Genomic DNA, 20,407 nt, shown 5'->3' with positions numbered 1-20,407 from the left:
TTATTATTCGGGGAGGGGATGGGGATTCTCTCAAGCAATTCTGACGGGGACGGGGAGGGGACGGGGACATATGTAAAATATCGGGGATGGGTATGGGGAGATTGGTCCCCTCCCCTCCCCTCCCCATTGCCATCCCTAGTTGGAGTTGGAGCAAATTTGCGTGCCAAATTGAGTCGGTGGTTCACTGGTTCTACAACTTTATTTTAGACTGTATTTTTAATTACTGATTATAAATCAATTGTTCGGTAACTTCCAGTTAATTTTACAAATGAACACCTAACGCCATGTTTAATATATGATAATTTTTAAATTATGGTCATAAAAATATAATTATAAAATAAAAATTAAGAGTATATAATAAACATAATTTTTAAATAATAATTTTAATAAAAAATTAATATGTAATAATTTTTTTAATAAATCAATTTAACTTTCAAACCAAAACAACATGTGTTTATTAAATGGATCATATTTGGATTAGTATAAATTCAATATGATACGAAGTTGACACGACACAAACACAACTTAACAAACTGTTTTGTTAGCTTTAATTATAGTCATCATTTGAATGATATAATAATAACTATATTAGTTATGAAATTTATTATTTAGTAAATGAGTGATACATATAGTTGAGATACAAATAAAAATATCATACGATGTACTTAATCCACAAAATTGGTGAACACTTATTCAGTTCATCTTTAGATAAGGGGATTATTCTTTAACTTACTATTATAAGTTAGGCTTTTGCTACCTTACGTTGCATGTAAGGTACAGCCTCTCACAAGGCTGGTGGACCCAAGTGAGACCCACATCTGAGTTTGTGAGAGGCTGTACCTTACATGCAACGTAAGGTAGCAGCTCCCTATAAGTTAAGTTGAATCATTCAACATATCCCAATGTACAATCTCATTATATAAGAATAATAAAAATGTTCTAAAATTCAAATTTTAAAAAATTACATTTGCATATGAATTTTTAATGAGTTGGCCCATTAACAACCTGATTTGACAAAGATCAATCTAATAATTATTTTTATTATGTGAGTTTGTGTCATGTATAATTGTTTTATGGGTTATGTGAATTTTTACCCGACCGTATAACTGTCAAATTGTGTGCAAAGGTAATGATGTTGGGTTCAAGGTAAGGATATAACGAGTAGAGCAGGCAAAACGAGTCACCAAATTATGTTTATGTTGTGTTAAATTTAAGCAGACTTAAACAAGATTCAATTAATAATTATGTCAAAATATTAAAACTCTACTCGACACAATGAGTAAATAAGTAATCAAATAACTCGATTAATATCTATATATTTAATAAGATTTACATTAAACATTTGCACTTATCTATATGTATATGTATATATAATATTATTATCGATATTATAAAATATACATGCTACCAATATTTTATATATTTACACAATTAAAATTCTAAACATGTATAAAATTTTATAAATAAAATACCATGTATATGTTCAACTTACCTAACATATATATACATGTGTTGTGTGTATAAAAGAAGAAGAAGGAGAGAGAATCATGTTTAATATTTGAGTTTTGATGATAAGAATTTATAAATTAAATTAAAATAAAAAATATAATCGCGTTATTAATCGAGTAAATAAATAAAAAACTTTAATCTTAAATCGACACGAAAAAAAATCGTGTCAACTAAATCAATTTTTTTAATAATTATGTTAAATTTGATAATTTATATTTATTTATTAATATTATATTCTTATCTAAAAATGAGGTCCGGTAAATTTTGCAAGTTCTAACAACGTGGTGCCATAGAACAAATGTTCATGGATGAAAAAGGAGTTTACCCGTGATATAAAACTCCGAAATTTGTCTTAATAAAAGTTTTAAAAAAATTATCTAAAAAGAAAATATCTTTAGCACTCGCTCAAAACCGAAAGAGACGCGCTGTAGAGAGAGTAACCCAACATTTCTTTATATAATCGATTCCCGCATAAAAAAACTCAACTGATTGTCATCTCTCCTTTTCGAGTTTGAAGCAGAAAAAACTTCCAATCCATGGCGTCACGTGACAAAAAACCAGCAAAACCATCAAGCAGTCGGGCCGGCGGTATACGCACGCTCTCCGATCTGAACCGGCGGTCGGGACCCGACTCCGACTCAGACGATGATGCACCTCAAGAGTATTACACTGGTGGCGAGAAGAGGTCCATTTCTTCTAAATCTCCCTCTCGTTTTCGCTGAAGCTATCATAGTTTATCCAATTTTCGCCATTTTTTAGTCAAATTTAATTTAATAATGTTAAATTTCTATGCTTGTTTGTCCTTTTTTTGTGTTGTACTGTTCTTAGTTTGTTTGGTTAGGGAAAGAGGGTGTTTTTCATGCAACTGCTTTTAACTCTATGAATTACATAAGATCATTTCGTGTGCACCCAGCAGTGTTAGGTTAGGAATAGGATCGTGTGATAGCTTGCTTTGGACAAACCTAACATGTTTTAAATAAATTTAAAACATTAGTGTCCTTGGAGGAAATTAATCGGGTAATTTGGAATTATCAAGATTCAAATCTGAAACCCCAGGTCATATGCTGGAGCTAATTTAGGGTTATAAGTGGGGTTAAATCTTATTTTGTTGAATAATTTTACTGTTCAAGGGGGGCCTTCATTGCTCTGGACTGTTTCATTTTGTTTAATAGGACTTCAACAAGATGCTATATACTTGAATAATTCCTACATATGATTGATGAACGGCTGATTTAGACATTGTTTGCAACCTAAGGCTTTTACTGTTGCTCTACATGCCAGCCCTTGATAGTCCTGGTTTCGAGTATTCGCAAGGAATTAGTTCTTAGCGTGATTGGCCAAGTCTGTATGTTCTGGTACATATATGTTCGTGGCTCTAATTTGGGTAGTGGTTTTTTACATTTATTTTGTTTCTGAGTTTAAACATGCACTTTTGTATATTGTAGGTTTTTTTTTTTAAAATTATGTGAGTGTCTTATATTTTTAATTTTGCAGTGGTATGCTTGTCCAAGATCCTTCTAAGGGCGATCCTAATGATGTGGATGCGATTTTCAATCAGGCTAAGGAACTGGGAGCTGTAGAAGGGCCGCTTGAGCATCTCAGTCCATCTTCAAGCTCAAGAAGCTTTACTGGAACTGCTAGATTACTGTCGGGGGAAACTGTACCGTCTGCACCTCAGCAGCCTGAGCCCATTGTTCATAACATTGTTTTCTGGACCAATGGTTTCACTGTTAATGATGGTCCCTTGAGGAGGTTGGATGATCCTGAAAATGCATCTTTCTTAGAGGTAATGACATTAATGTCTCACTGCTATATGCAGACATAAAATTACAAACAAGGACAGAGATTGTATTGTCTTGCTGGACTTGTCAATATGTGGTTTCTATCCTTCTGCAGATAGTCAAAACTTGTGCCCAGTTTCAACATTTCTTCTGAAGGACATGTCGGATTCTTTTGTGTTTACTTTTCAAAGTATTAATTGTGTTTTAGTGGTGATATTGTGCTTATGAGGTGGTTGCATCCATTTGCAGAGCATCAAAAAGTCTGAGTGTCCAAAAGAGCTAGAGCCTGCTGATAAAAGGTCCTCAGTTCATGTCAATCTGATAAGGAGGGATGTGAAATGCCCTGTAAGTCTAATTTTCTTTGTTTTGTACTAGCCTTATGTTTGCAGTGGGCCGTGGCCCTGCAAATTGGTTTCAATGTAATATGGATCTTGTTGGAAACTGGTAAACCATCATTCTTAATGTTTATATTTTTGCAGGAACCAGAGAAGCACCATGTTCCATTTCAGGGTGTTGGAAGAACACTGGGTAGCAGCAGTACTGCAGCTTCTGAACCAACTGTTGATTCCACCCCGGTCAACACTGCTTCCTCCTCTTCTGAGGGTCTGGTTGTTGATGAAAACCTTCCGTCGACATCAGTTCAGATCAGGTTGGCGGACGGAACCCGCTTGATAGCACACTTCAATCTTCACCACACAATCAGCAACATTCATTCCTTCATTGATGCATCTAGGCCTGGGACTGCTAGGAACTATCAGCTGCAGATGATGGGATTTCCTCCAAAAGTTCTCGCTGATCGAACTCAGACCATAGAGCAGGCGGGCCTTGCCAATTCGGTGGTTATCCAGAAATTCTGAGCAAGCACTCTGCTCTTCAAACGCTCTCAGTTGCCTATTATTAACTGAAAATGTTTTATTGCACTTTAAAAAAAGAAAAAGAGTGTCCCCATTTACTTGTATGTAGAGAGAGATGAGGTTTTTGTAGACGACACCTTGGTAATGGATGGGTTGATTCGAGTGATTAGCAGTCTCTATGTTTTTGTTTTTAGTACCATGATCTGTCTTCAAAATGTTTACAGTGATTTTTCTTTGCATCTTTTCCCATATGTTTTGAACCCACATTTGTCGATATGATTTTCACAGCAGGACATCTATTTATGATCATTCATTCGTGATTCACGTGCGTGCAATCTGCAGGTGATTATGCTTGTGAATTAAAACTATTTCCCATATGTTTTATTCAGTCTTTTGCACTCTCTATTTGGAATCGTTTTAAGCATTCAGTAGAATCGAACCTCCTCGTCATCAATCTTGATTGACACTTGAACCCATGGATAGAGCGAGCCGATTAAAACTGAAGTTGCCTTTCCCTCCTAGGCTAACCAATGTAGTAAACTGGTGGAACACCTAACGAAGTAGGGATGGCAATGGGGAGGGGAGGGGAGGGGACCAATCTCCCCATACCCATCCCCGATATTTTACATATGTCCCCGTCCCCTCCCCGTCCCCGTCAGAATTGCTTGAGAGAATCCCCATCCCCTCCCCGAATAATAACAGGGGATCCCCGAGGGTCCCCGGTCCCCGAATAACTAATAGTCTAATACATTTTTTTATTTTCGATTTTAAATTAATCATATTAAAATAAACTCATACCGCTATTGTAAGCTCGTAACCAACTTTGACAGCACATTAAGGCCTCCAATGTGCTTGGATGAAGTCTGTTATGGTATGGGCTCACAACTCTACCACTAGTGTTAAAAGCTGATTCAGAAGCAACTGTTGTAATTGGAATTGCCAAAATATCTCTAGCAATTTGAGCTAATGTAGGATACCTATTAGCATTTGTCTTCCACCAATTCAAAATATTAAAATCTTCCATCCGAGGTATAACTTTCTCATCCAAATATGAATCTAATTCATCTGCAACAACTGCACAATCTCCATTGTTTACATAATCATCAAAACCTATCATCCATTTGGTTGCTTTCTTATAAGAATCTCCTGTAGATCTAGTAGAAGAACTACTACCAGTATAATCAAAGCAATAAACAGTTGGTGAAAACTTCAATTAATACTCTTCAACTAATTCCCGGCAAAGGGTGACCACTTTCCCAACATACAACTATTTTGATATTTATTATTTTTAACAATATTTATAATTTTGTTATTTATTTATTAGTAATTTTAAAAATAAAAATAAAATTAAAAATTAAAATGGGGAAATGGGTAGGGGATGGGGATTCCACCTCATCCCCGTCCCCTCCCCGAATAAAAAATTGGGTAAAAAATTTTCCCCGTCCCCTCCCCGAATAAAAAATTGGGTATAAAATTATCCCCGTACCCTCCCCGAATGGGGAAAATCCCCGAGGGTACCCGTCCCCGTGGGGATTTTTGCCATCCCTATAACGAAGGCCTAATTTGACAGCTGTGATTCGACATTTTAGTGTTTATTTACTGTGAAATAAAAAATTTAATCTCTCAATGTTAAGCTTGATTAACACCCTGTTGGTATCCACTGTTCCCGTCCTTTGCGATTGTGAGATTGTCAGGATCATGAATGTTTGATTCCAGAAAAATTAAAATGATGAGCTACTAGATTTTCGTGGATGTTGAAAGAAATTAATACTGAATTATTTAAAAGGTAAAAATCATATGGCTGTTATTTAAGGTAGTAGAAAGTAAAACTTGGAATTTTAAATTTAATTGCCGGGTGTAAGGGGTAATTAGTAGAATCAAATAGCCCTGGTAGAAGTGAAGCTATCAAACGGGGGTTAGCGGTAAAAGAAGAGGCAAGGTTAACAGCGTTCATTATTGAAACAGATTGCTATGAAGTGGTCGGTCTAGCCAACAGCAGAATTAGCAGCAGAATAGAGATCTTTTAGTCTATTTCATAGATTCAAAAAGGCGAAAGAGACTTTCTTAACGTGTTCTAAGTTCTTGTAATGACTCTGCTTACTCTTTTTCTTTTACTAAAAGAGCTTTGAGAAGTTGTGAATCAATCATATGGTTGGATGACTTCCCAGCCGATGTAACGTGTCTTTTTTCTCATATCAATGAATGAAATGATTATTTTCTTATTGAGGGGAAAAAAAAAATTCACCCAAAATATATATCTTATTTTATCATTAAATGTTACTCGTGAAACTATCAAAATATCCTGGATCATATGGGAGAAATATACTTTAGATCATCTTAAAATTTGATTTTACTACTTTAACCTATTTTTAAAATATAATTTTAATTTCTTATTTCATCGCCCGTATCAAAATATCAATTTTTAAAAGACATTTCAATTAGCATGATTACACATTTCAATTTGGCAGATCAAAGATAAATGAAGAAATAAACCATGTTTCTATTTCCTGGTGATCGGAATATTTATTTGAATCTTCTAATTATGTGATAACTGACTTCTTATAACCCTGTATTCAATGCTTAAATAAAGTCAGAAACTACAAGGAGTAAAATTTGAGGCATACTCAACAGCAAAACACTTCACAATAAGCACTGGCTTTGGTATGCCACAGCCTACAGATCCTCCTTATTTCATATACAAGTGAGAAGTTGGTTTATGAACGCCTGGGAGTTATTTTGAAATATTGTTTCATGATATTGATGACTGTCAACAGTTCAGAGAGATGAATATTATTGTGATATGCATTACTTTTTAATTTTTAATTTTTTTTTTTTAGTTGGACTTGTTATGTAATTATTGAATATCAATAAATCTTTCGGATCAAAGCCATCTAAGTTTCCATTGATTTTATGATCTTGTGTATAGATTGTGTTTGCCATCAGGGGAACGAAGGAATCGAGCTTAGTCATCTCAATTGATGGTGGCACTTGCATCGCATGGGCATGGATGATTAGATGGCACTACAAAAAGCAGCATGCATATTGTCGGCCAAGGCATCCACTATTTTGTATAAACTGCCCCCATGTACTCTACGTTTTCACTTCGCCATATGCATGTGGTTTGGTTTCTGTGCTCACCATGATACATGCTTCATTAACAAAAATCATACATTTATCATTTTCTTTTTAAAAGAGAAGCTTCATTAGTCAACGGTCAATTTTGACCAAAATGACAAAGCAAGCTGGATTAGGCATACGTATACAAATAAAAAGCTGCATATGAGAATAAATTACGCGTATGGTACTGTACCACTGAGATCTAATATTCATGCATAAAGGAATAATGATTTTTTAGTATGGCTCGGTATTCCCGGCACTTCAAGAATAGCCCCATCAACTATTGTAGGTAAAAATTTCATTCAAATAGTTAAGAAATGGTAGCTATTAGGTTCTGAGTAAACTTAAATATAGAAATTTATGAGCGTAACTCATACTCAAAAATTGATGGTTGCTTTAAATTTATTAATCTAAGAACTATTCTCAATTAATATAAGATTTTTATTTTTATTTTATCTACACACTTGTCATGTGTACAGCCCTTTTTTTACTTGGTTATGTCACATGCTAATGTAGTATAGATCCACTTATAAATAAATTCGACTTTGATATCATATAAAAGTTAGAGTCTAACTCATATTAAAAAATAAGCTTATTAGCCCAAAAACTATTTGCAAGCAATATAGATTTTCTACATTAAAAAATAAGGTTTCAAACTTATTATTCTAAAAACTATTCTTAATTAATATAAGTTTTTTTCCCTATACGCTTGTCATATGTAGGCTCTCTTTTTTTTTAACTTGGTTATGTCACAGTGTTATTTTGCTAATGTAATATTAGTCCGCTTTTGAATGAGTTGGACATTGATATCACATAAAAGTTAGAGCCTAGCTCATATTAAAAATTTAGAGTTAGTGTCCTCGAGTTTATTAGCTCACAAACTATTTGTAGGAAATGTGAGATTTTCTATTCAATAGTGAAGACACCATAAAGTGCTTATGCGATTTAAGATTTGAATGGAGATCTTATATTCAAAACTAAATCACTTCATTTAACAAAAAAAGAAAAAAAAGAAAAAGAAAAACAGGAAAACCACATAAAAAGTTAAATACTCGCAAAATGAAAAAAAATAAAAAATAACACACAATAAATGCTACCTCTCCAAAGTGTTTCATTTGAGAGAATTTCGCGGAAAACACAGCCACAAGGTTGTCGGAATCTCCACACATTATTATCCAAGTCCATGAATATTAAATAGGAAGTTATTATTTTTTTAAGAAAAGAAAAGAAAAAAAAAACCTTTAGGAATGGAAGAATGGAAATTCCTCCCCGGGTAGAACTTATTTTGTTAAGTTTGAATTTAACATAGAAGACGCTTCGAATCCTTTATTTGACAGGACATGATAAAATGAGGAAAAAAAAAAAAAGAAAAAGAAAAAGAAAAAAGGAAGCTGTAAATGCTCGATGAAAAGCAACAAAACCTTTCTTTAATTTGTCGCAAATTCTTGATACAAAGGACATAATGAAACATCAAATTATGTGACAGCCATTTCGAGCTAATGTGATGCCAATGCCAGCCAATTTCTTCTACAGAAATGAATTCAAGAGAAAATTTCTTCTGATTGCTTTACTGGAGATGGTGGGGTCTTACGTTTGGTGATGGCGATCCAATTTGAAAGCAAAAGTAGGACCGATTTTTCAAATCCCTAATCTAACTTAGAAGTTGACTACATCATTTGATCATAATAATCATCTTGTTGTATGTGGACCTATGTTGGCCGTGATCATGACATTTATGAGATATGCAAGCTTTTTAAAACGCTCGAATTTTGCTAATTATGGTAATTTTATAGGATAAAAACCCTGATAGCACGCAGCACATCTTTGAAGTCAGTTGGTAAAGTTGTATATTTTAAAATAATAATTATTAATTATTCTTTAAAAGTAATCAATTGTAAAATATAATCAGTAAAATATTTAATCAAGCATATGTATGTATTTGGTAAATTTTACTGTTAAACTATTTTTTTATTGTTAAACTATTATAACAATATAAATAATTGAACTTGACATAATATTAAATAAAATCTATTTACATATTTATAAACATATATAAAAAATATTTTCTATTGTGTATATACAAACTTGATAACTAAAATAAATAGTTTATTTTATTTTGTTATTTCAATATAATTGGTAATAATAACAATTTCTTTAAAGTTAATTATTTTATTTCCTAATAATATTATATATATATATGAAATTCTATTAGTATAAAATTAATTCTTAAAAGATTTAAAAAAATTATTCATTTCCTACTATTAAAATGGTTTTGCCAAAACTAATTTTAAAAAAATTATTAAAATACTAAAATTAATTTTTAAGTTTTTAAAATTATTTTCGAACCCAAAAAAAAAAAGTAATCCTAAATTGACCTAAGGACAGTTCATTTAACATTTAGCTTTTAGTTTTTAGCTTTTCAAAGTTAGATGCCATTAATATCTCAAATAAAGAATGTTTACACTTCATTAGCAATTCTAAACTGCATTCTTTTTTAATTTAATGTCCACGACTACGAGTTTGCAATTATCACTCCTTGCAATCGAGCGCAAAGTTTAAACAATAAAAGGGAGAAAAATAAAAAGAAGACAAATGGGAAAGCAGCATCAAGGATTACTTTTTGGAGACAAAAAGCCAAAAGAATTAAATATAATTGCGCACATCATAAAATATTATGATTTTTTTTTCAAAGGATATATAATATTAGGCTTGGAATTGCTCAAATTTTCAACTTTTTTTCGGCATGGTTCGTGATCCAATGGCATCTAAAGTTCGTCTTGGTAATTTTTCGAAAATTGGGGAAAATTTAGAAAATAAAGTAGAAAGAAAAGGATTACTTTTGTTGCAAGTGGGGAAGACATTATATATATATATATATAATTATATACATCTTCCTCCACTCAATATGTTTAAAGCAAATTGATGCCGAATTCCGGCCGCTTTATTTTTAATTATCAAGCATATGAGTTGGGATGATTCGGATGCGAGATAAAATAAATAACAAAAGGGAATCAAGCATGTAGGTGCCAATCTTCTTAACTAAATGTCGAGAAGGTCTTTACATATTTTTTTGTCAAATCAACCATCATTAGCTATATATTTTCATTAAAAAAATATATATTAAAACTTGATTAGATCTTTTTACTCGGAAACCATATGAGCAGGGTCTAAATGTGTAATTAAAAAAAGTAAAATCAGGTTTCCGCACGTACTCCATCATCAGCAGAATAGCTGTCAAAATAGTGGAGTAACTAGAAAGTTAACCTACATGCATGTATAGCAGGAAGCTGGCAAAACACAAACCCTTGTCATCGATTGCAGAAGGTGGATGAGGCTGAAGAGCAAGATGCAAAGTAATTTCCAAGTTTCATTTATTGAACCACATGTAGTATAGCAGGAAGCTGGCAATCAGCTGCTGCAAGCTAGCACCAGTTCCTTTCTTTCTTTTTTTTGTTCGCTCTTCTTTATGTCTGATCTATCATGGCACTGTTGGTGGAAATGACGTAAAGTGAGTATCTGTAAAGCTAGAAAGGGCCTAGCCTTACTGCCCCTCCATGATCCCCTCTCTCCTCCCACCACACTACCACAGCAGTGTAAACTGTAAACTGTGAACTGTGGAGTGACGTCGGTTCTGTACGTTTTCTCCTTTGCCTTTTATTCTTACGCTGTTTTGACGGATTCGCGTACTCTCTCTCTCTCTCTCTCTCTCTCTCTCGCTCTCTCTTCCAAACCCCAACCCTAGGGCTGATCTTGACCCTTCCTTTCGCCAAGACTCAAAGGAATACAAACAAAATACTGAAATAAGTTTTCTGTAAACCCCACCCAAATTAATTTAATCGTTGTCTTTGCAATTATATCAGAGTCAAACAGGGAGACTTGCCGAGAGAATAAATTAATCCAATTATAAGATAGTAAGGCATTTCCAAGAGATTTATACAATTATGGCATCGCATGGCGCCAGCCATTATGAAGTTAATGGAGAGCTTTAATAATCTACGTCTATTTGGAAAAAACATTCGTCGCGTGAATGCTCAAACATTGTACTTACGAATTGAGAGGGAAGAATGCATAAATTTATATAGAATACTAGATAGAAGTGAGAAAGTTTTTTTTTTTTTAACAATATACACATATATTATAGGTTGTGTTTATTAAAAAACTCTAAGGCCGTTTGGGATTATTTTAAAAAAGTTTAAAAGTAATTTTTAAAAGTTAAAAATTAATTATTTTGTTTGGTAATTTTCTTTAGAAATTATTTTTTATAAAATCACCTTATGCTACATTTTATTTTTAATAGTAAGGACTCATTTTTTAAAATTTAATTTTGAATATTAGTTTTATACTTAATACATATATATCCTTACATGTATTATGAAAATTTAAAATTATCCTAACTAATTAGGAAATAAAATAATTAAGTTAAAAAATTATTACTATGATCAACAATTATATTGAGATAACGAAATAAAAAATAAATTAATAATATGAAATATTTATTTTAGTTATCAATTATTATATATACACAATAAAAAGTATTTTATAAACATGCTTATAAATGTGTATATAAATCTTATTTAGCATTATGTCTAGTTCAATCATTTACTTTCTTATAACATTTTAACAGTAAAATTTACCAAATATAAATGACTGCTTTTAAAACTTACGGCACATTTAAAAATAAATTTTACTAAATATTTACCTATTTCTCTTTATATAGCACATCTAAAAACAATTATTTTAAAAACTACAATACTACTAAACTATCTCAAAATACATTCAATAATTTCTCGAATTAGTGTGCCTCAATATTATAGGGAGCACTAGCTTATTATTGGTGAACCTTATAAATGGGAGAAGTATTCTTAATCCACTTCTGTGCTTTATCCATTAGATTTTTGTGATTCATCGTATAAATTATTTCTGAATACATATATGACAAGACTCTTAACAAATTACAGAAGCACATATTTTGTAAGGACTTTTGGTCAAATGGTTTTTCAAGCAGCTTTTTTTAGATTATACTAGTATTCAAATTCTATAAGAAATAAGTGCCAAATGATGAAAGTTGATGAGTTTTATCCACACCACTATTTAACAAAAATAATTAAAAAATAGCTCATTTATATTTGGATTTCCCACAAGCTCATTGCTCAGTTTCGAGCAATGCAGAGGATAAGTAATCAAATCGTAGGAGAAATTTCTTCTCTTTTTTTTTTCCCCTGTAGGAGATCATAGGAGGCTCAAATCAATTAATACGAGAGCATAGTTACGTCTTATGCATTAGACAACACGTAAGGTTACAAACACATATATCAACACAGAAGAAAATACTAACACTAATAATAATAGTGAAAACAAAAGTCAGCTACAGCAACCACAGTACTATATCATATACATGCTCCATGAAGCAACTAGTTTGGAAACCCACCGGCCTTTATACTGAAAACAGACACACCAGCCTGGCCCCCTCTCTGTATTTCTTTGCTTGGAGGAGGTGTAATAGTGATAAAAAAATGCTAAATATGACATAAATTGTTGCTTGAGAATTAGGCACATAGGGAGACAAATAAAAAGAGACAATCTGTTCATGTGGATTGGACAGTGGAGGGAGGTGTATGATCCACACAGGTCACAGGAGAATGCGGCTAAGCCATAGCCGACCCCTTCATCATGAGAGAGAATTATTACAAAGAGACCTAACAACTACACAACATACGTAGAGACTAGAGAGAGAGTGAACGAAGAGACATTCGGTATGTCCCACTTGCTTTATCAGCTTTTTATCAATTTTGGCTGAGTCTGTAATCACACTCCTACTTTGGAAAATATTTTAGGGAGTAGTTGCTTTACTCAGACTAATTATGAGAAATTTTAAGAGAGAGGGAGGGAAATACTGTTGAAAATAGATAACTAGTTTTGTCACTGCCACAACTGGGATCTCTTAATTATCCAACGAATGGATCATGCATGATGGTGATGTGATTTTTATCAATCTCTAGGATAGAGTAAAAGGATGATAAAATAACAAATTACGTTGCTCCTGTCCGCAATCCGAAATCCCCACCATATTCCTTTATAGAATGACTAAACTATACCTCTTCGGCACATGACCATTAATTAGAGTTAGCGACGTTACTCTAAATCGATAGACAACTCGGTATGTTAGGTTTGAGCCTTAAACCTTAACCCTAAACTTATAAGCATAAATATTATAAAAAATAAAATTTGCCCAAATGTGATTGATAATTTAAGTATATGAGATTTGGGTCTTAATCCTCATCTCATTAGCATATAAAAAGAAATTTGTAGAATAAATCTTAGACTTAAATAGAAAGAGAGTCTCTTAACTCATCACTAGGGAAATTTTTATAATATGAGTAAGGATGTAAATTTATACCAGGGATAAGTAAGTGAGATTTTAAATGGGTAACCGATTGCTGTCAAGCTCCAGTAAGAGTAAAACAGAGGTTTACTTATACAGTTTAGCTTGGGTGATTCCGTGGCCAAAAGAACCTATTGGGCTGCCTCGATTTGATCATTCATAGCTAGAGTTCTTAACTTCTCTCTCTCTCTCTAAAAAACTTTGTTCAATCTTTTTGCCAGTAATGGCAGTGCATCAGTACCAGTGCAAGAAAAGAGGTTGAGAGTTTTCATCGGGAAGGTAAAGCTTTGGCTGGAATAAAAAGATAAAATATATCAATAATCAGTATCGCAAGTTCACAACATCTTACACGACACCCATCAAACACCGTCTCTTCTACTAATGATCCCCAGTCTTGCTTTTGCTGTACACTCCGCGTGCGCTCCCTGTTTAGCTTTCAGCAAGAGAGAGAAGAAGCTTTATTCTTTGAAGAAAGAGTTAATGCTGTTACATGTTGTTAATTAATTCACCAGAAAGATAAACAAAGCACCCATTTTCCAAAGGCAACCTGAGCCAGGCTTTGACAGAGAAGCCAGGGGAGTAGAACTCACAAGGATAGCAAAACTGACTAGTACTGCTACGCTACCACTGTTTAGGATTTCTGTAAAAAGGCTGATTGTTGAAGCATAAATCTCGGGAGAGAATTGGAGAGACATAACACAATTACAAATACAAACAACGATCTTGTGATGATGATCAGCTAAAAAAGATTGCGTATGAAAGAGAAAGAAAGACAAAATTATATGGTTAATGTTATTGCTCTATATAGGAAAGCCAAAGCCAAGCCAAAGCGAAGTGAACAACTTCATAAAGGGATAAGATAGTGAGCGAGTGCGAGCGAGTGAGAGAGAGAGATAATGGACGGTGGTTCTAATAGCACCTCTTGTATGAATATGATGGCTTTTGGAGACAACAGTAATGGACTATATTGTCCTATGATGATGATGCCTCTCATGTCTTCTTTCACTCATCAACATCATCGTCATGATCATCATCATGATGAGCATCATCAACATCATCTTGATGCAGACTCAAATACCCTATTTCTTCCCCTTGCTGCTGCTGCTACTACTACTATCAACAATATTGTTCCAAATCAAAACCGCAATAGCAGTAGTGGCTCGTCTCTGATTCTCGAAGATAACACCACCGCCACCGCCACCGCCATCAATACTATTAACAACTCCTCAGCTCGGTGTTATTTCATGGAGACCAACTATGGCAGCGGCGCTTCTTCTTCTGTCAAAGCTAAGATAATGGCTCATCCTCACTATCACCGTCTCTTGGCTGCCTATGCCAATTGTCAGAAGGTGCAAGAAAGAAATTCAATAGCACAAGCCAGTGCTTAGAAACGATGACTTCTAATATTTCATTTCATGTTTGCTTTATATTTGTTCTTTCTAAAATTCTGAAACAAGTGCAAAACGTTTCATTTCCCTGACCTTTAAACTCCTATTTTTATTTTTATTCTCTCATTTGTGGTTACACTTTGTATGTGATTACTATTTCTGTTGATAGATTAAGAGGGGTCAAAAGACTCAAAACCCTTTGATTCTTTGATGGAGACATAAGTCATAGTCTTGGTTTTTAACGTTTTCCTTGTAGCAGAATTTCTGACGAGGCCTACTGCAGGTTGGGGCACCACCTGAAGTGGTGGCAAGACTAGAAGAAGTTTGCGCATCTGCGGCCTCGATGGGTTCCGGCGGCTCGAGCTGTATCGGTCAAGATCCAGCTCTTGATCAGTTCATGGAAGCTTACTGTGAGATGCTGACCAAATATGAACAAGAGCTCTCTAAACCCTTCAAGGAAGCCATGTCTTTCCTACAAAAGATCGAGTCTCAATTTAAGTCCCTCTCTATTTCCTCTCCAAATTCTGGTGATAGCATCATCTCTTCGTACTTTCACCGCTAGACCATTAATTAATTATACATATTTTATGTTGGATGGTTAATTAAATTTACTGGGCATGTGTCCATGTGCCTCCAAAATCATGGAGGTTTTGAATTTTTAAATTAACTAACACCGACGAGCTTGCATATATATTTTCTTTTAAATTTTTTTACCTTATTTTCAGTCTCCTCATCTTTAGGGCTTGCTTCTTCTTTTGTCCTCTTTCATTTTTTTTGGCTATTGTTTATAGGTATTAAACTGTTTTAGAAACTAGGGTATTCATGCAGATGATAATGTATCTAACTATCCACTTATGAAGATTGTGTATTGTGTTATATATTCCTGCTATGATTCTCTTTTTGTTTGTGAGTTTCAAGGGCTACCCTCTCATTGGTTTCCTGTAATTTTCTTCTTTGTGAATTGGTATATATTGACAGTACTTTCAACTTTTTATTCGTGTTGCAAGAAAATATTTGTCATTATTGTCCCTGTTGAATGTTTAACTATGATACTAAAATATGGCTTTTGTTGTCCATTTATTTTTTCTCTCTCTCGAAGCCGGTGATGCTTCAGAAGAAAATCATTTTCCAAGGGCTGTTAGATACATGGATCATTATAAGGTTTTAAATTAAAGACGAGACTTAGGCAACTCCAAATCAAATTGTTGTAAGAGTTTGACTTTGTGGGTGCATTTTAATTAGTCTCTCGTGGGCTTGATTCACATCACTGTTTGAATCAATCAATATTATTCATTTCATTTTTCAGGCCTGGCACTAACCTATTGTTATGACCTACTGATCCTTTTGTTTTATGAAGTGCATGGGATGTTTATAAAGTCACGAGAGAACCAATTTATAGCAGTTAATTCCAAATAGATATTGTATTTTCTTGGAATGAGCAAGCATGCAATTGCTTCTTCTACAACCAGTGCCATAAGCAAGATGGTTCTGTTTCATTTATTATTCTTACACCCTATGTACAATCATTTCTTTATTAATGTAATTCCCTTTTGATGTGATAAGGAAAAAAGACGGATTTATTAAAGATATCTTGATTTATTATGTGTAAAAGATTTTTGTTAGCTTAAAATGAATGTCATTACCATTGTGCCTGTGCAGATGAACTTGTGTTCTGCAAGTCCCCCCCCAACCCCGCCTTATTCAGGTCTACATGATACAGAGATAAAAAGTGGACTAAGGGGAATTAAGGCGGTGTATATTGTTAGGATCCCTATTGCTCATCACTAACATAAGGCTTAGCATGTTGGCTTATAAGTACTTGGGCTCCCTCTTATTGTAAGCTGGTTTTTGAAAATAAGCTCAAAGGCATCCTTTTAGGGTTTGTCATTGATGGAGAATTTGGGCCCTTTCTAAACAATTTTACGTTATGCCTGAGTCGGAAGTATACAAACTGGAAAAGTGTCTGCCACTAGTATATGTGATGTTATGAAATCTCTTTTCTTGGAGACAACTGCCCTTGGTATGGGAAAAACCCTAATAAAATCTTGAATCAATCCCAATTGTACCCCACACCCCCTTTGCACTGTCCACTACAATGTTGATGACTTTATTCAGAGTTTGCTGTATGTTCCTTATATTGTCATGAGGAATGTTTTCCCTGGAAAAAGAATTGTGTTATTAACTTTCGAAATCAGAAATCATAGAAGATTCCATATAGTTTATGGTTGATTTGCTATGATGCATTGACATTCTTACTAATATTATATATATGTGTGTGTGTGTGTGTGTGTGTGTGTGTGTGTGTGTGTGTATTGATAATCACGTTTTAAGTAGTAGTACAAATCTTACTAGGTATTGTTGCTCAGAATCATTTGTATAAGAAATAAAACCGTTGCAAATACACTTTTACAATATATACATATATGTACCTGCATGAAGTACAAATGTTGCTAGGTATTGTTGCTCAGAATTTGTGGAAGAAATAAAACCGTTTCAAATACTGTTCTATGTAATGAATCTTGGTTTTTCAGAGATTTTCTGTTAATGAATTTGCCTAACAGTTTAATTCGAACATACCGCAAGCTTGTAGCTTTGTGGCTATGTTTTCCCTTTGTGGTTGAATCTTGTAAAGTAATATGTTTTATTGGTGTGCCTAATAATACACACACACACACACACACACACACTCACACACACACATATGCATAATATACTGTTTCGTGCGAGAAGCTAACTAGTTCATCCTGGATGCCATCAGCTTCTAGCGAGGCTATTGATAGGAATGGTTCGTCTGAAGAGGATTTCGATGTGAATATTGACTTCATAGATCCCCAAGCTGAAGACCAGGAGCTGAAAGGTCAGCTTCTGCGCAGGTATAGTGGATGTTTAAGTAGTCTCAAGCAGGAGTTCATGAAGAAGAGAAAGAAAGGGAAGCTGCCTAAAGAAGCCAGGCAACAGTTGTTGGATTGGTGGAGCAAACACTACAAATGGCCTTATCCATCGGTATTTATATGCTAGTAATTAATATGCTCATAACTATCTTTGATCATACATATGCCAAATCTTCATTTACATAGACTATGGAAGGGCTTGTTTTTTCCCTTGGAACTATGGAGTGAAAATGCTAGCTAGTTCTCTGATCAGCCATTTTGTTGCATGTCACATCAGAGATCTTTTTCCCCTCATTTCATTTGTATTTCTGTATATTTTATCTTCTCAATGGGGAGGAAAAATAGCACTTGATTGATTGGGGTGGTCACTTGTGGCCGCGAATTAGTCATTGTATGAAATGGTAATTTTTCTTCAACCAAATGAAAGATCGTTCTAATGCTACCTTGTGTCCAACAATGGTTGAGAATGTTCTTTTGTTTGGCTACATATCATTTGCACTTGTAACATCATTTATGGTTAACTTGTAGATGCTGCTAAATCTTTTTATATGATATTGAAACATGATGTATGTCAGCAGGAGTCACAGAAGCTGGCCCTTGCAGAATCAACAGGTCTGGATTCAAAGCAAATAAACAACTGGTTTATTAATCAAAGGAAGAGGCACTGGAAGCCTTCAGAAGATATGCAGTTTATGGTGATGGATGCTACCCAACCTCAATATTACATAGACAGTACTGTTATGGGTAATCCCTTTCCAATGGATCTCTCACCTGCACCGCTGCTCTGAAGAACTATGTAGCTGAAATGAATGAAATATGCAGATCTTATATTGCATTACTGTATTATTTTATACAAACCCAATATTATAATGATGATGAGCTATGTATCTTATATATCATAATTATGCATGCTGTGGTTGTACCGTATGCATGTGGAGGCTATCTAATATAAATTTAGACTTCAGTATAATTTGTTTGTAACTTCGTGCTGGAATGTTGGTCGTGCTTCTGCATGAGTTAATTTGCTTGTTAGAAGGCCCTGGTCCTGTGTCTTTCCGGCATATGAATGACTCCTAATTAGTCAGATCAGTGCACGGCACACGTAAGTATTTGGAACGGTGTGTTAACTGCACTGGAAGGGAAGAAGTATCGACTCCATTGACTACAACAATTAACACCATATTGTGGGGTTCTGCTATGGTGCTACTGTGATACTATACCACAGCTGCGTCTAGCCATTAAATCTAACTATAGTGATATTTGTAGATTAAATTCAATAGTTGATTGTAACTATGGTACGGTACTACAGTTGCACCATAGTTTTGCCCTATATTGTGACATGAAGGTTTTATAATATGTTATGATGGTTAAGAAAACTTGCCTATATATTGGAATCAGATATCTGGGTCTAAAATAGAAGAGTGAGGCGAATTTGTTTCTAAATATTGCGAAGAAAGTCTTTTTGCCCATATGCACACAGTGACTTTACTCAAGTTATCAAATGATGACTAAAATTTTCCATTGTATAACCCGAGCACAAGTTGTGAATCTCAAATAGATTAAGGAAGCAGCTAGAAAGGGTTAAACACAATTTTGAGCATTATGATGGGGGTGATGAGTATAGAAGATTAGAAAAAAGAATCCATAATTTGCTGATCGATGAAGAAATGTATTGGAAGCAACGATCGAGGGGTGATTGGTTAAAAGAAGGAGATAAAAATACGAAATTCTTTCATGCTAAAGCTTCGGCTTGAAAAAGGAAGAACAAGATTTGAGGAATCGAAGACGGACAAGGAAAATGGACAGAGGATATCGCTGAAGTGGAAGCTGAATTTTGTGAGTATTTTCAAGAGATCTTCACCTCCTCAAGAACAAGCCAAGACCAAATAGATAGTGCTTTGGCGGGCCTGATGCCGAAAGTGACCCAAGATATGAAGAGCATGCTGGAGCAGCCTTTCACAGCCGAGGAGGTATCAAATGCGCTGAGCCAAATGTGCCCAACAAAGGCCCCTGGACCAGATGGACTCTCTGCTGTCTTCTTTCAGAAACACTGGCTAACAGTGGGAGAAGGAGTGATTGAAACGTGCTTGCATGTGCTGAATGAGCAAGGTACATTATCTCAGTTAAACCACACTTACATTGCTCTGATTCCAAAAGTCCACAAGCCTAGGAAAGTTACAGAATTCAGACCAATTAGTCTTTGTAATGTAATCTACAGACTTATTGCTAAAACTATAGCTAATAGAATGAAGCCTATCCTTGCTCAGATTATCTCACCCAATCAGAGTGCATTCATACCCAATAGGCTTATTACTGACAATATCATTATTGGTTATGAATGCCTCCATAAAATTAGACACAGCAAGGGGAAAAGAAATGGGCCAGTGGCTTTAAAGTTAGACATTAGCAAAGCATATGATAGGATGGAGTGGGATTTTTTGAAGCACACAATGATTAAACTAGGATTTCCAAATAGATGGGTAGA

At 34.3% G+C, this 20,407-nt stretch overlaps 2 protein-coding genes across 3 annotated transcripts; both read left to right on the top strand.

The window, feature by feature from the left end:
• The first annotated feature begins 1,876 nt into the window (after positions 1-1,876).
• LOC18050946 (plant UBX domain-containing protein 4) lies at positions 1,877-4,310 on the top strand. Its single transcript, XM_006449747.2, has 4 exons — positions 1,877-2,194; positions 3,004-3,295; positions 3,540-3,635; positions 3,770-4,310. Exons 1-4 carry the CDS (start codon positions 2,046-2,048, stop codon positions 4,145-4,147), a joined length of 915 nt encoding a protein of 304 aa, XP_006449810.1. The 5' UTR covers positions 1,877-2,045; the 3' UTR covers positions 4,148-4,310.
• A 9,479-nt stretch (positions 4,311-13,789) lies between these two features.
• LOC18050945 (homeobox protein SHOOT MERISTEMLESS) lies at positions 13,790-18,889 on the top strand. 2 transcript variants are annotated; one of them, XM_006449746.2, is made up of 4 exons: positions 13,790-14,992; positions 15,315-15,558; positions 17,790-18,034; positions 18,498-18,889. In XM_006449746.2, exons 1-4 carry the CDS (start codon positions 14,540-14,542, stop codon positions 18,708-18,710), a joined length of 1,155 nt encoding a protein of 384 aa, XP_006449809.1. In that variant the 5' UTR covers positions 13,790-14,539; the 3' UTR covers positions 18,711-18,889. The 2 variants fall into 2 exon arrangements, with proteins under 2 accessions (XP_006449809.1, XP_006449808.1); XM_006449745.2 differs by having other exon boundaries at positions 13,791-14,992; positions 18,501-18,856.
• The last annotated feature ends 1,518 nt before the right edge of the window (positions 18,890-20,407 follow it).

Source organism: Citrus clementina, unplaced genomic scaffold, assembly GCF_000493195.1.
Source record: "Citrus clementina cultivar Clemenules unplaced genomic scaffold, Citrus_clementina_v1.0 scaffold_2, whole genome shotgun sequence".
NCBI classification, from domain to species: domain Eukaryota; kingdom Viridiplantae; phylum Streptophyta; class Magnoliopsida; order Sapindales; family Rutaceae; genus Citrus; species Citrus x clementina.
The sequence above is the reverse complement of the archived record's forward strand: the minus strand, read 5'-3'. Positions and strand labels throughout refer to the sequence as shown.

Bases quoted from the DNA above. Each gene is read 5' to 3' on its own strand.
- LOC18050946 (XM_006449747.2), top strand. From the start codon at position 2,046: ATGGCGTCACGTGACAAAAAACCAGCAAAACCATCAAGCAGTCGGGCC. The intron at 3,296-3,539 runs GTAATGACATTA...ATCCATTTGCAG, and splicing joins AAAATGCATCTTTCTTAGAG to AGCATCAAAAAGTCTGAGTG. The intron at 3,636-3,769 runs GTAAGTCTAATT...ATATTTTTGCAG, and splicing joins GGAGGGATGTGAAATGCCCT to GAACCAGAGAAGCACCATGT.
- LOC18050945 (XM_006449746.2), top strand. From the start codon at position 14,540: ATGGACGGTGGTTCTAATAGCACCTCTTGTATGAATATGATGGCTTTT. The intron at 14,993-15,314 runs GTGCAAGAAAGA...GGCCTACTGCAG, and splicing joins CCTATGCCAATTGTCAGAAG to GTTGGGGCACCACCTGAAGT. The intron at 18,035-18,497 runs GTATTTATATGC...GATGTATGTCAG, and splicing joins ACAAATGGCCTTATCCATCG to CAGGAGTCACAGAAGCTGGC.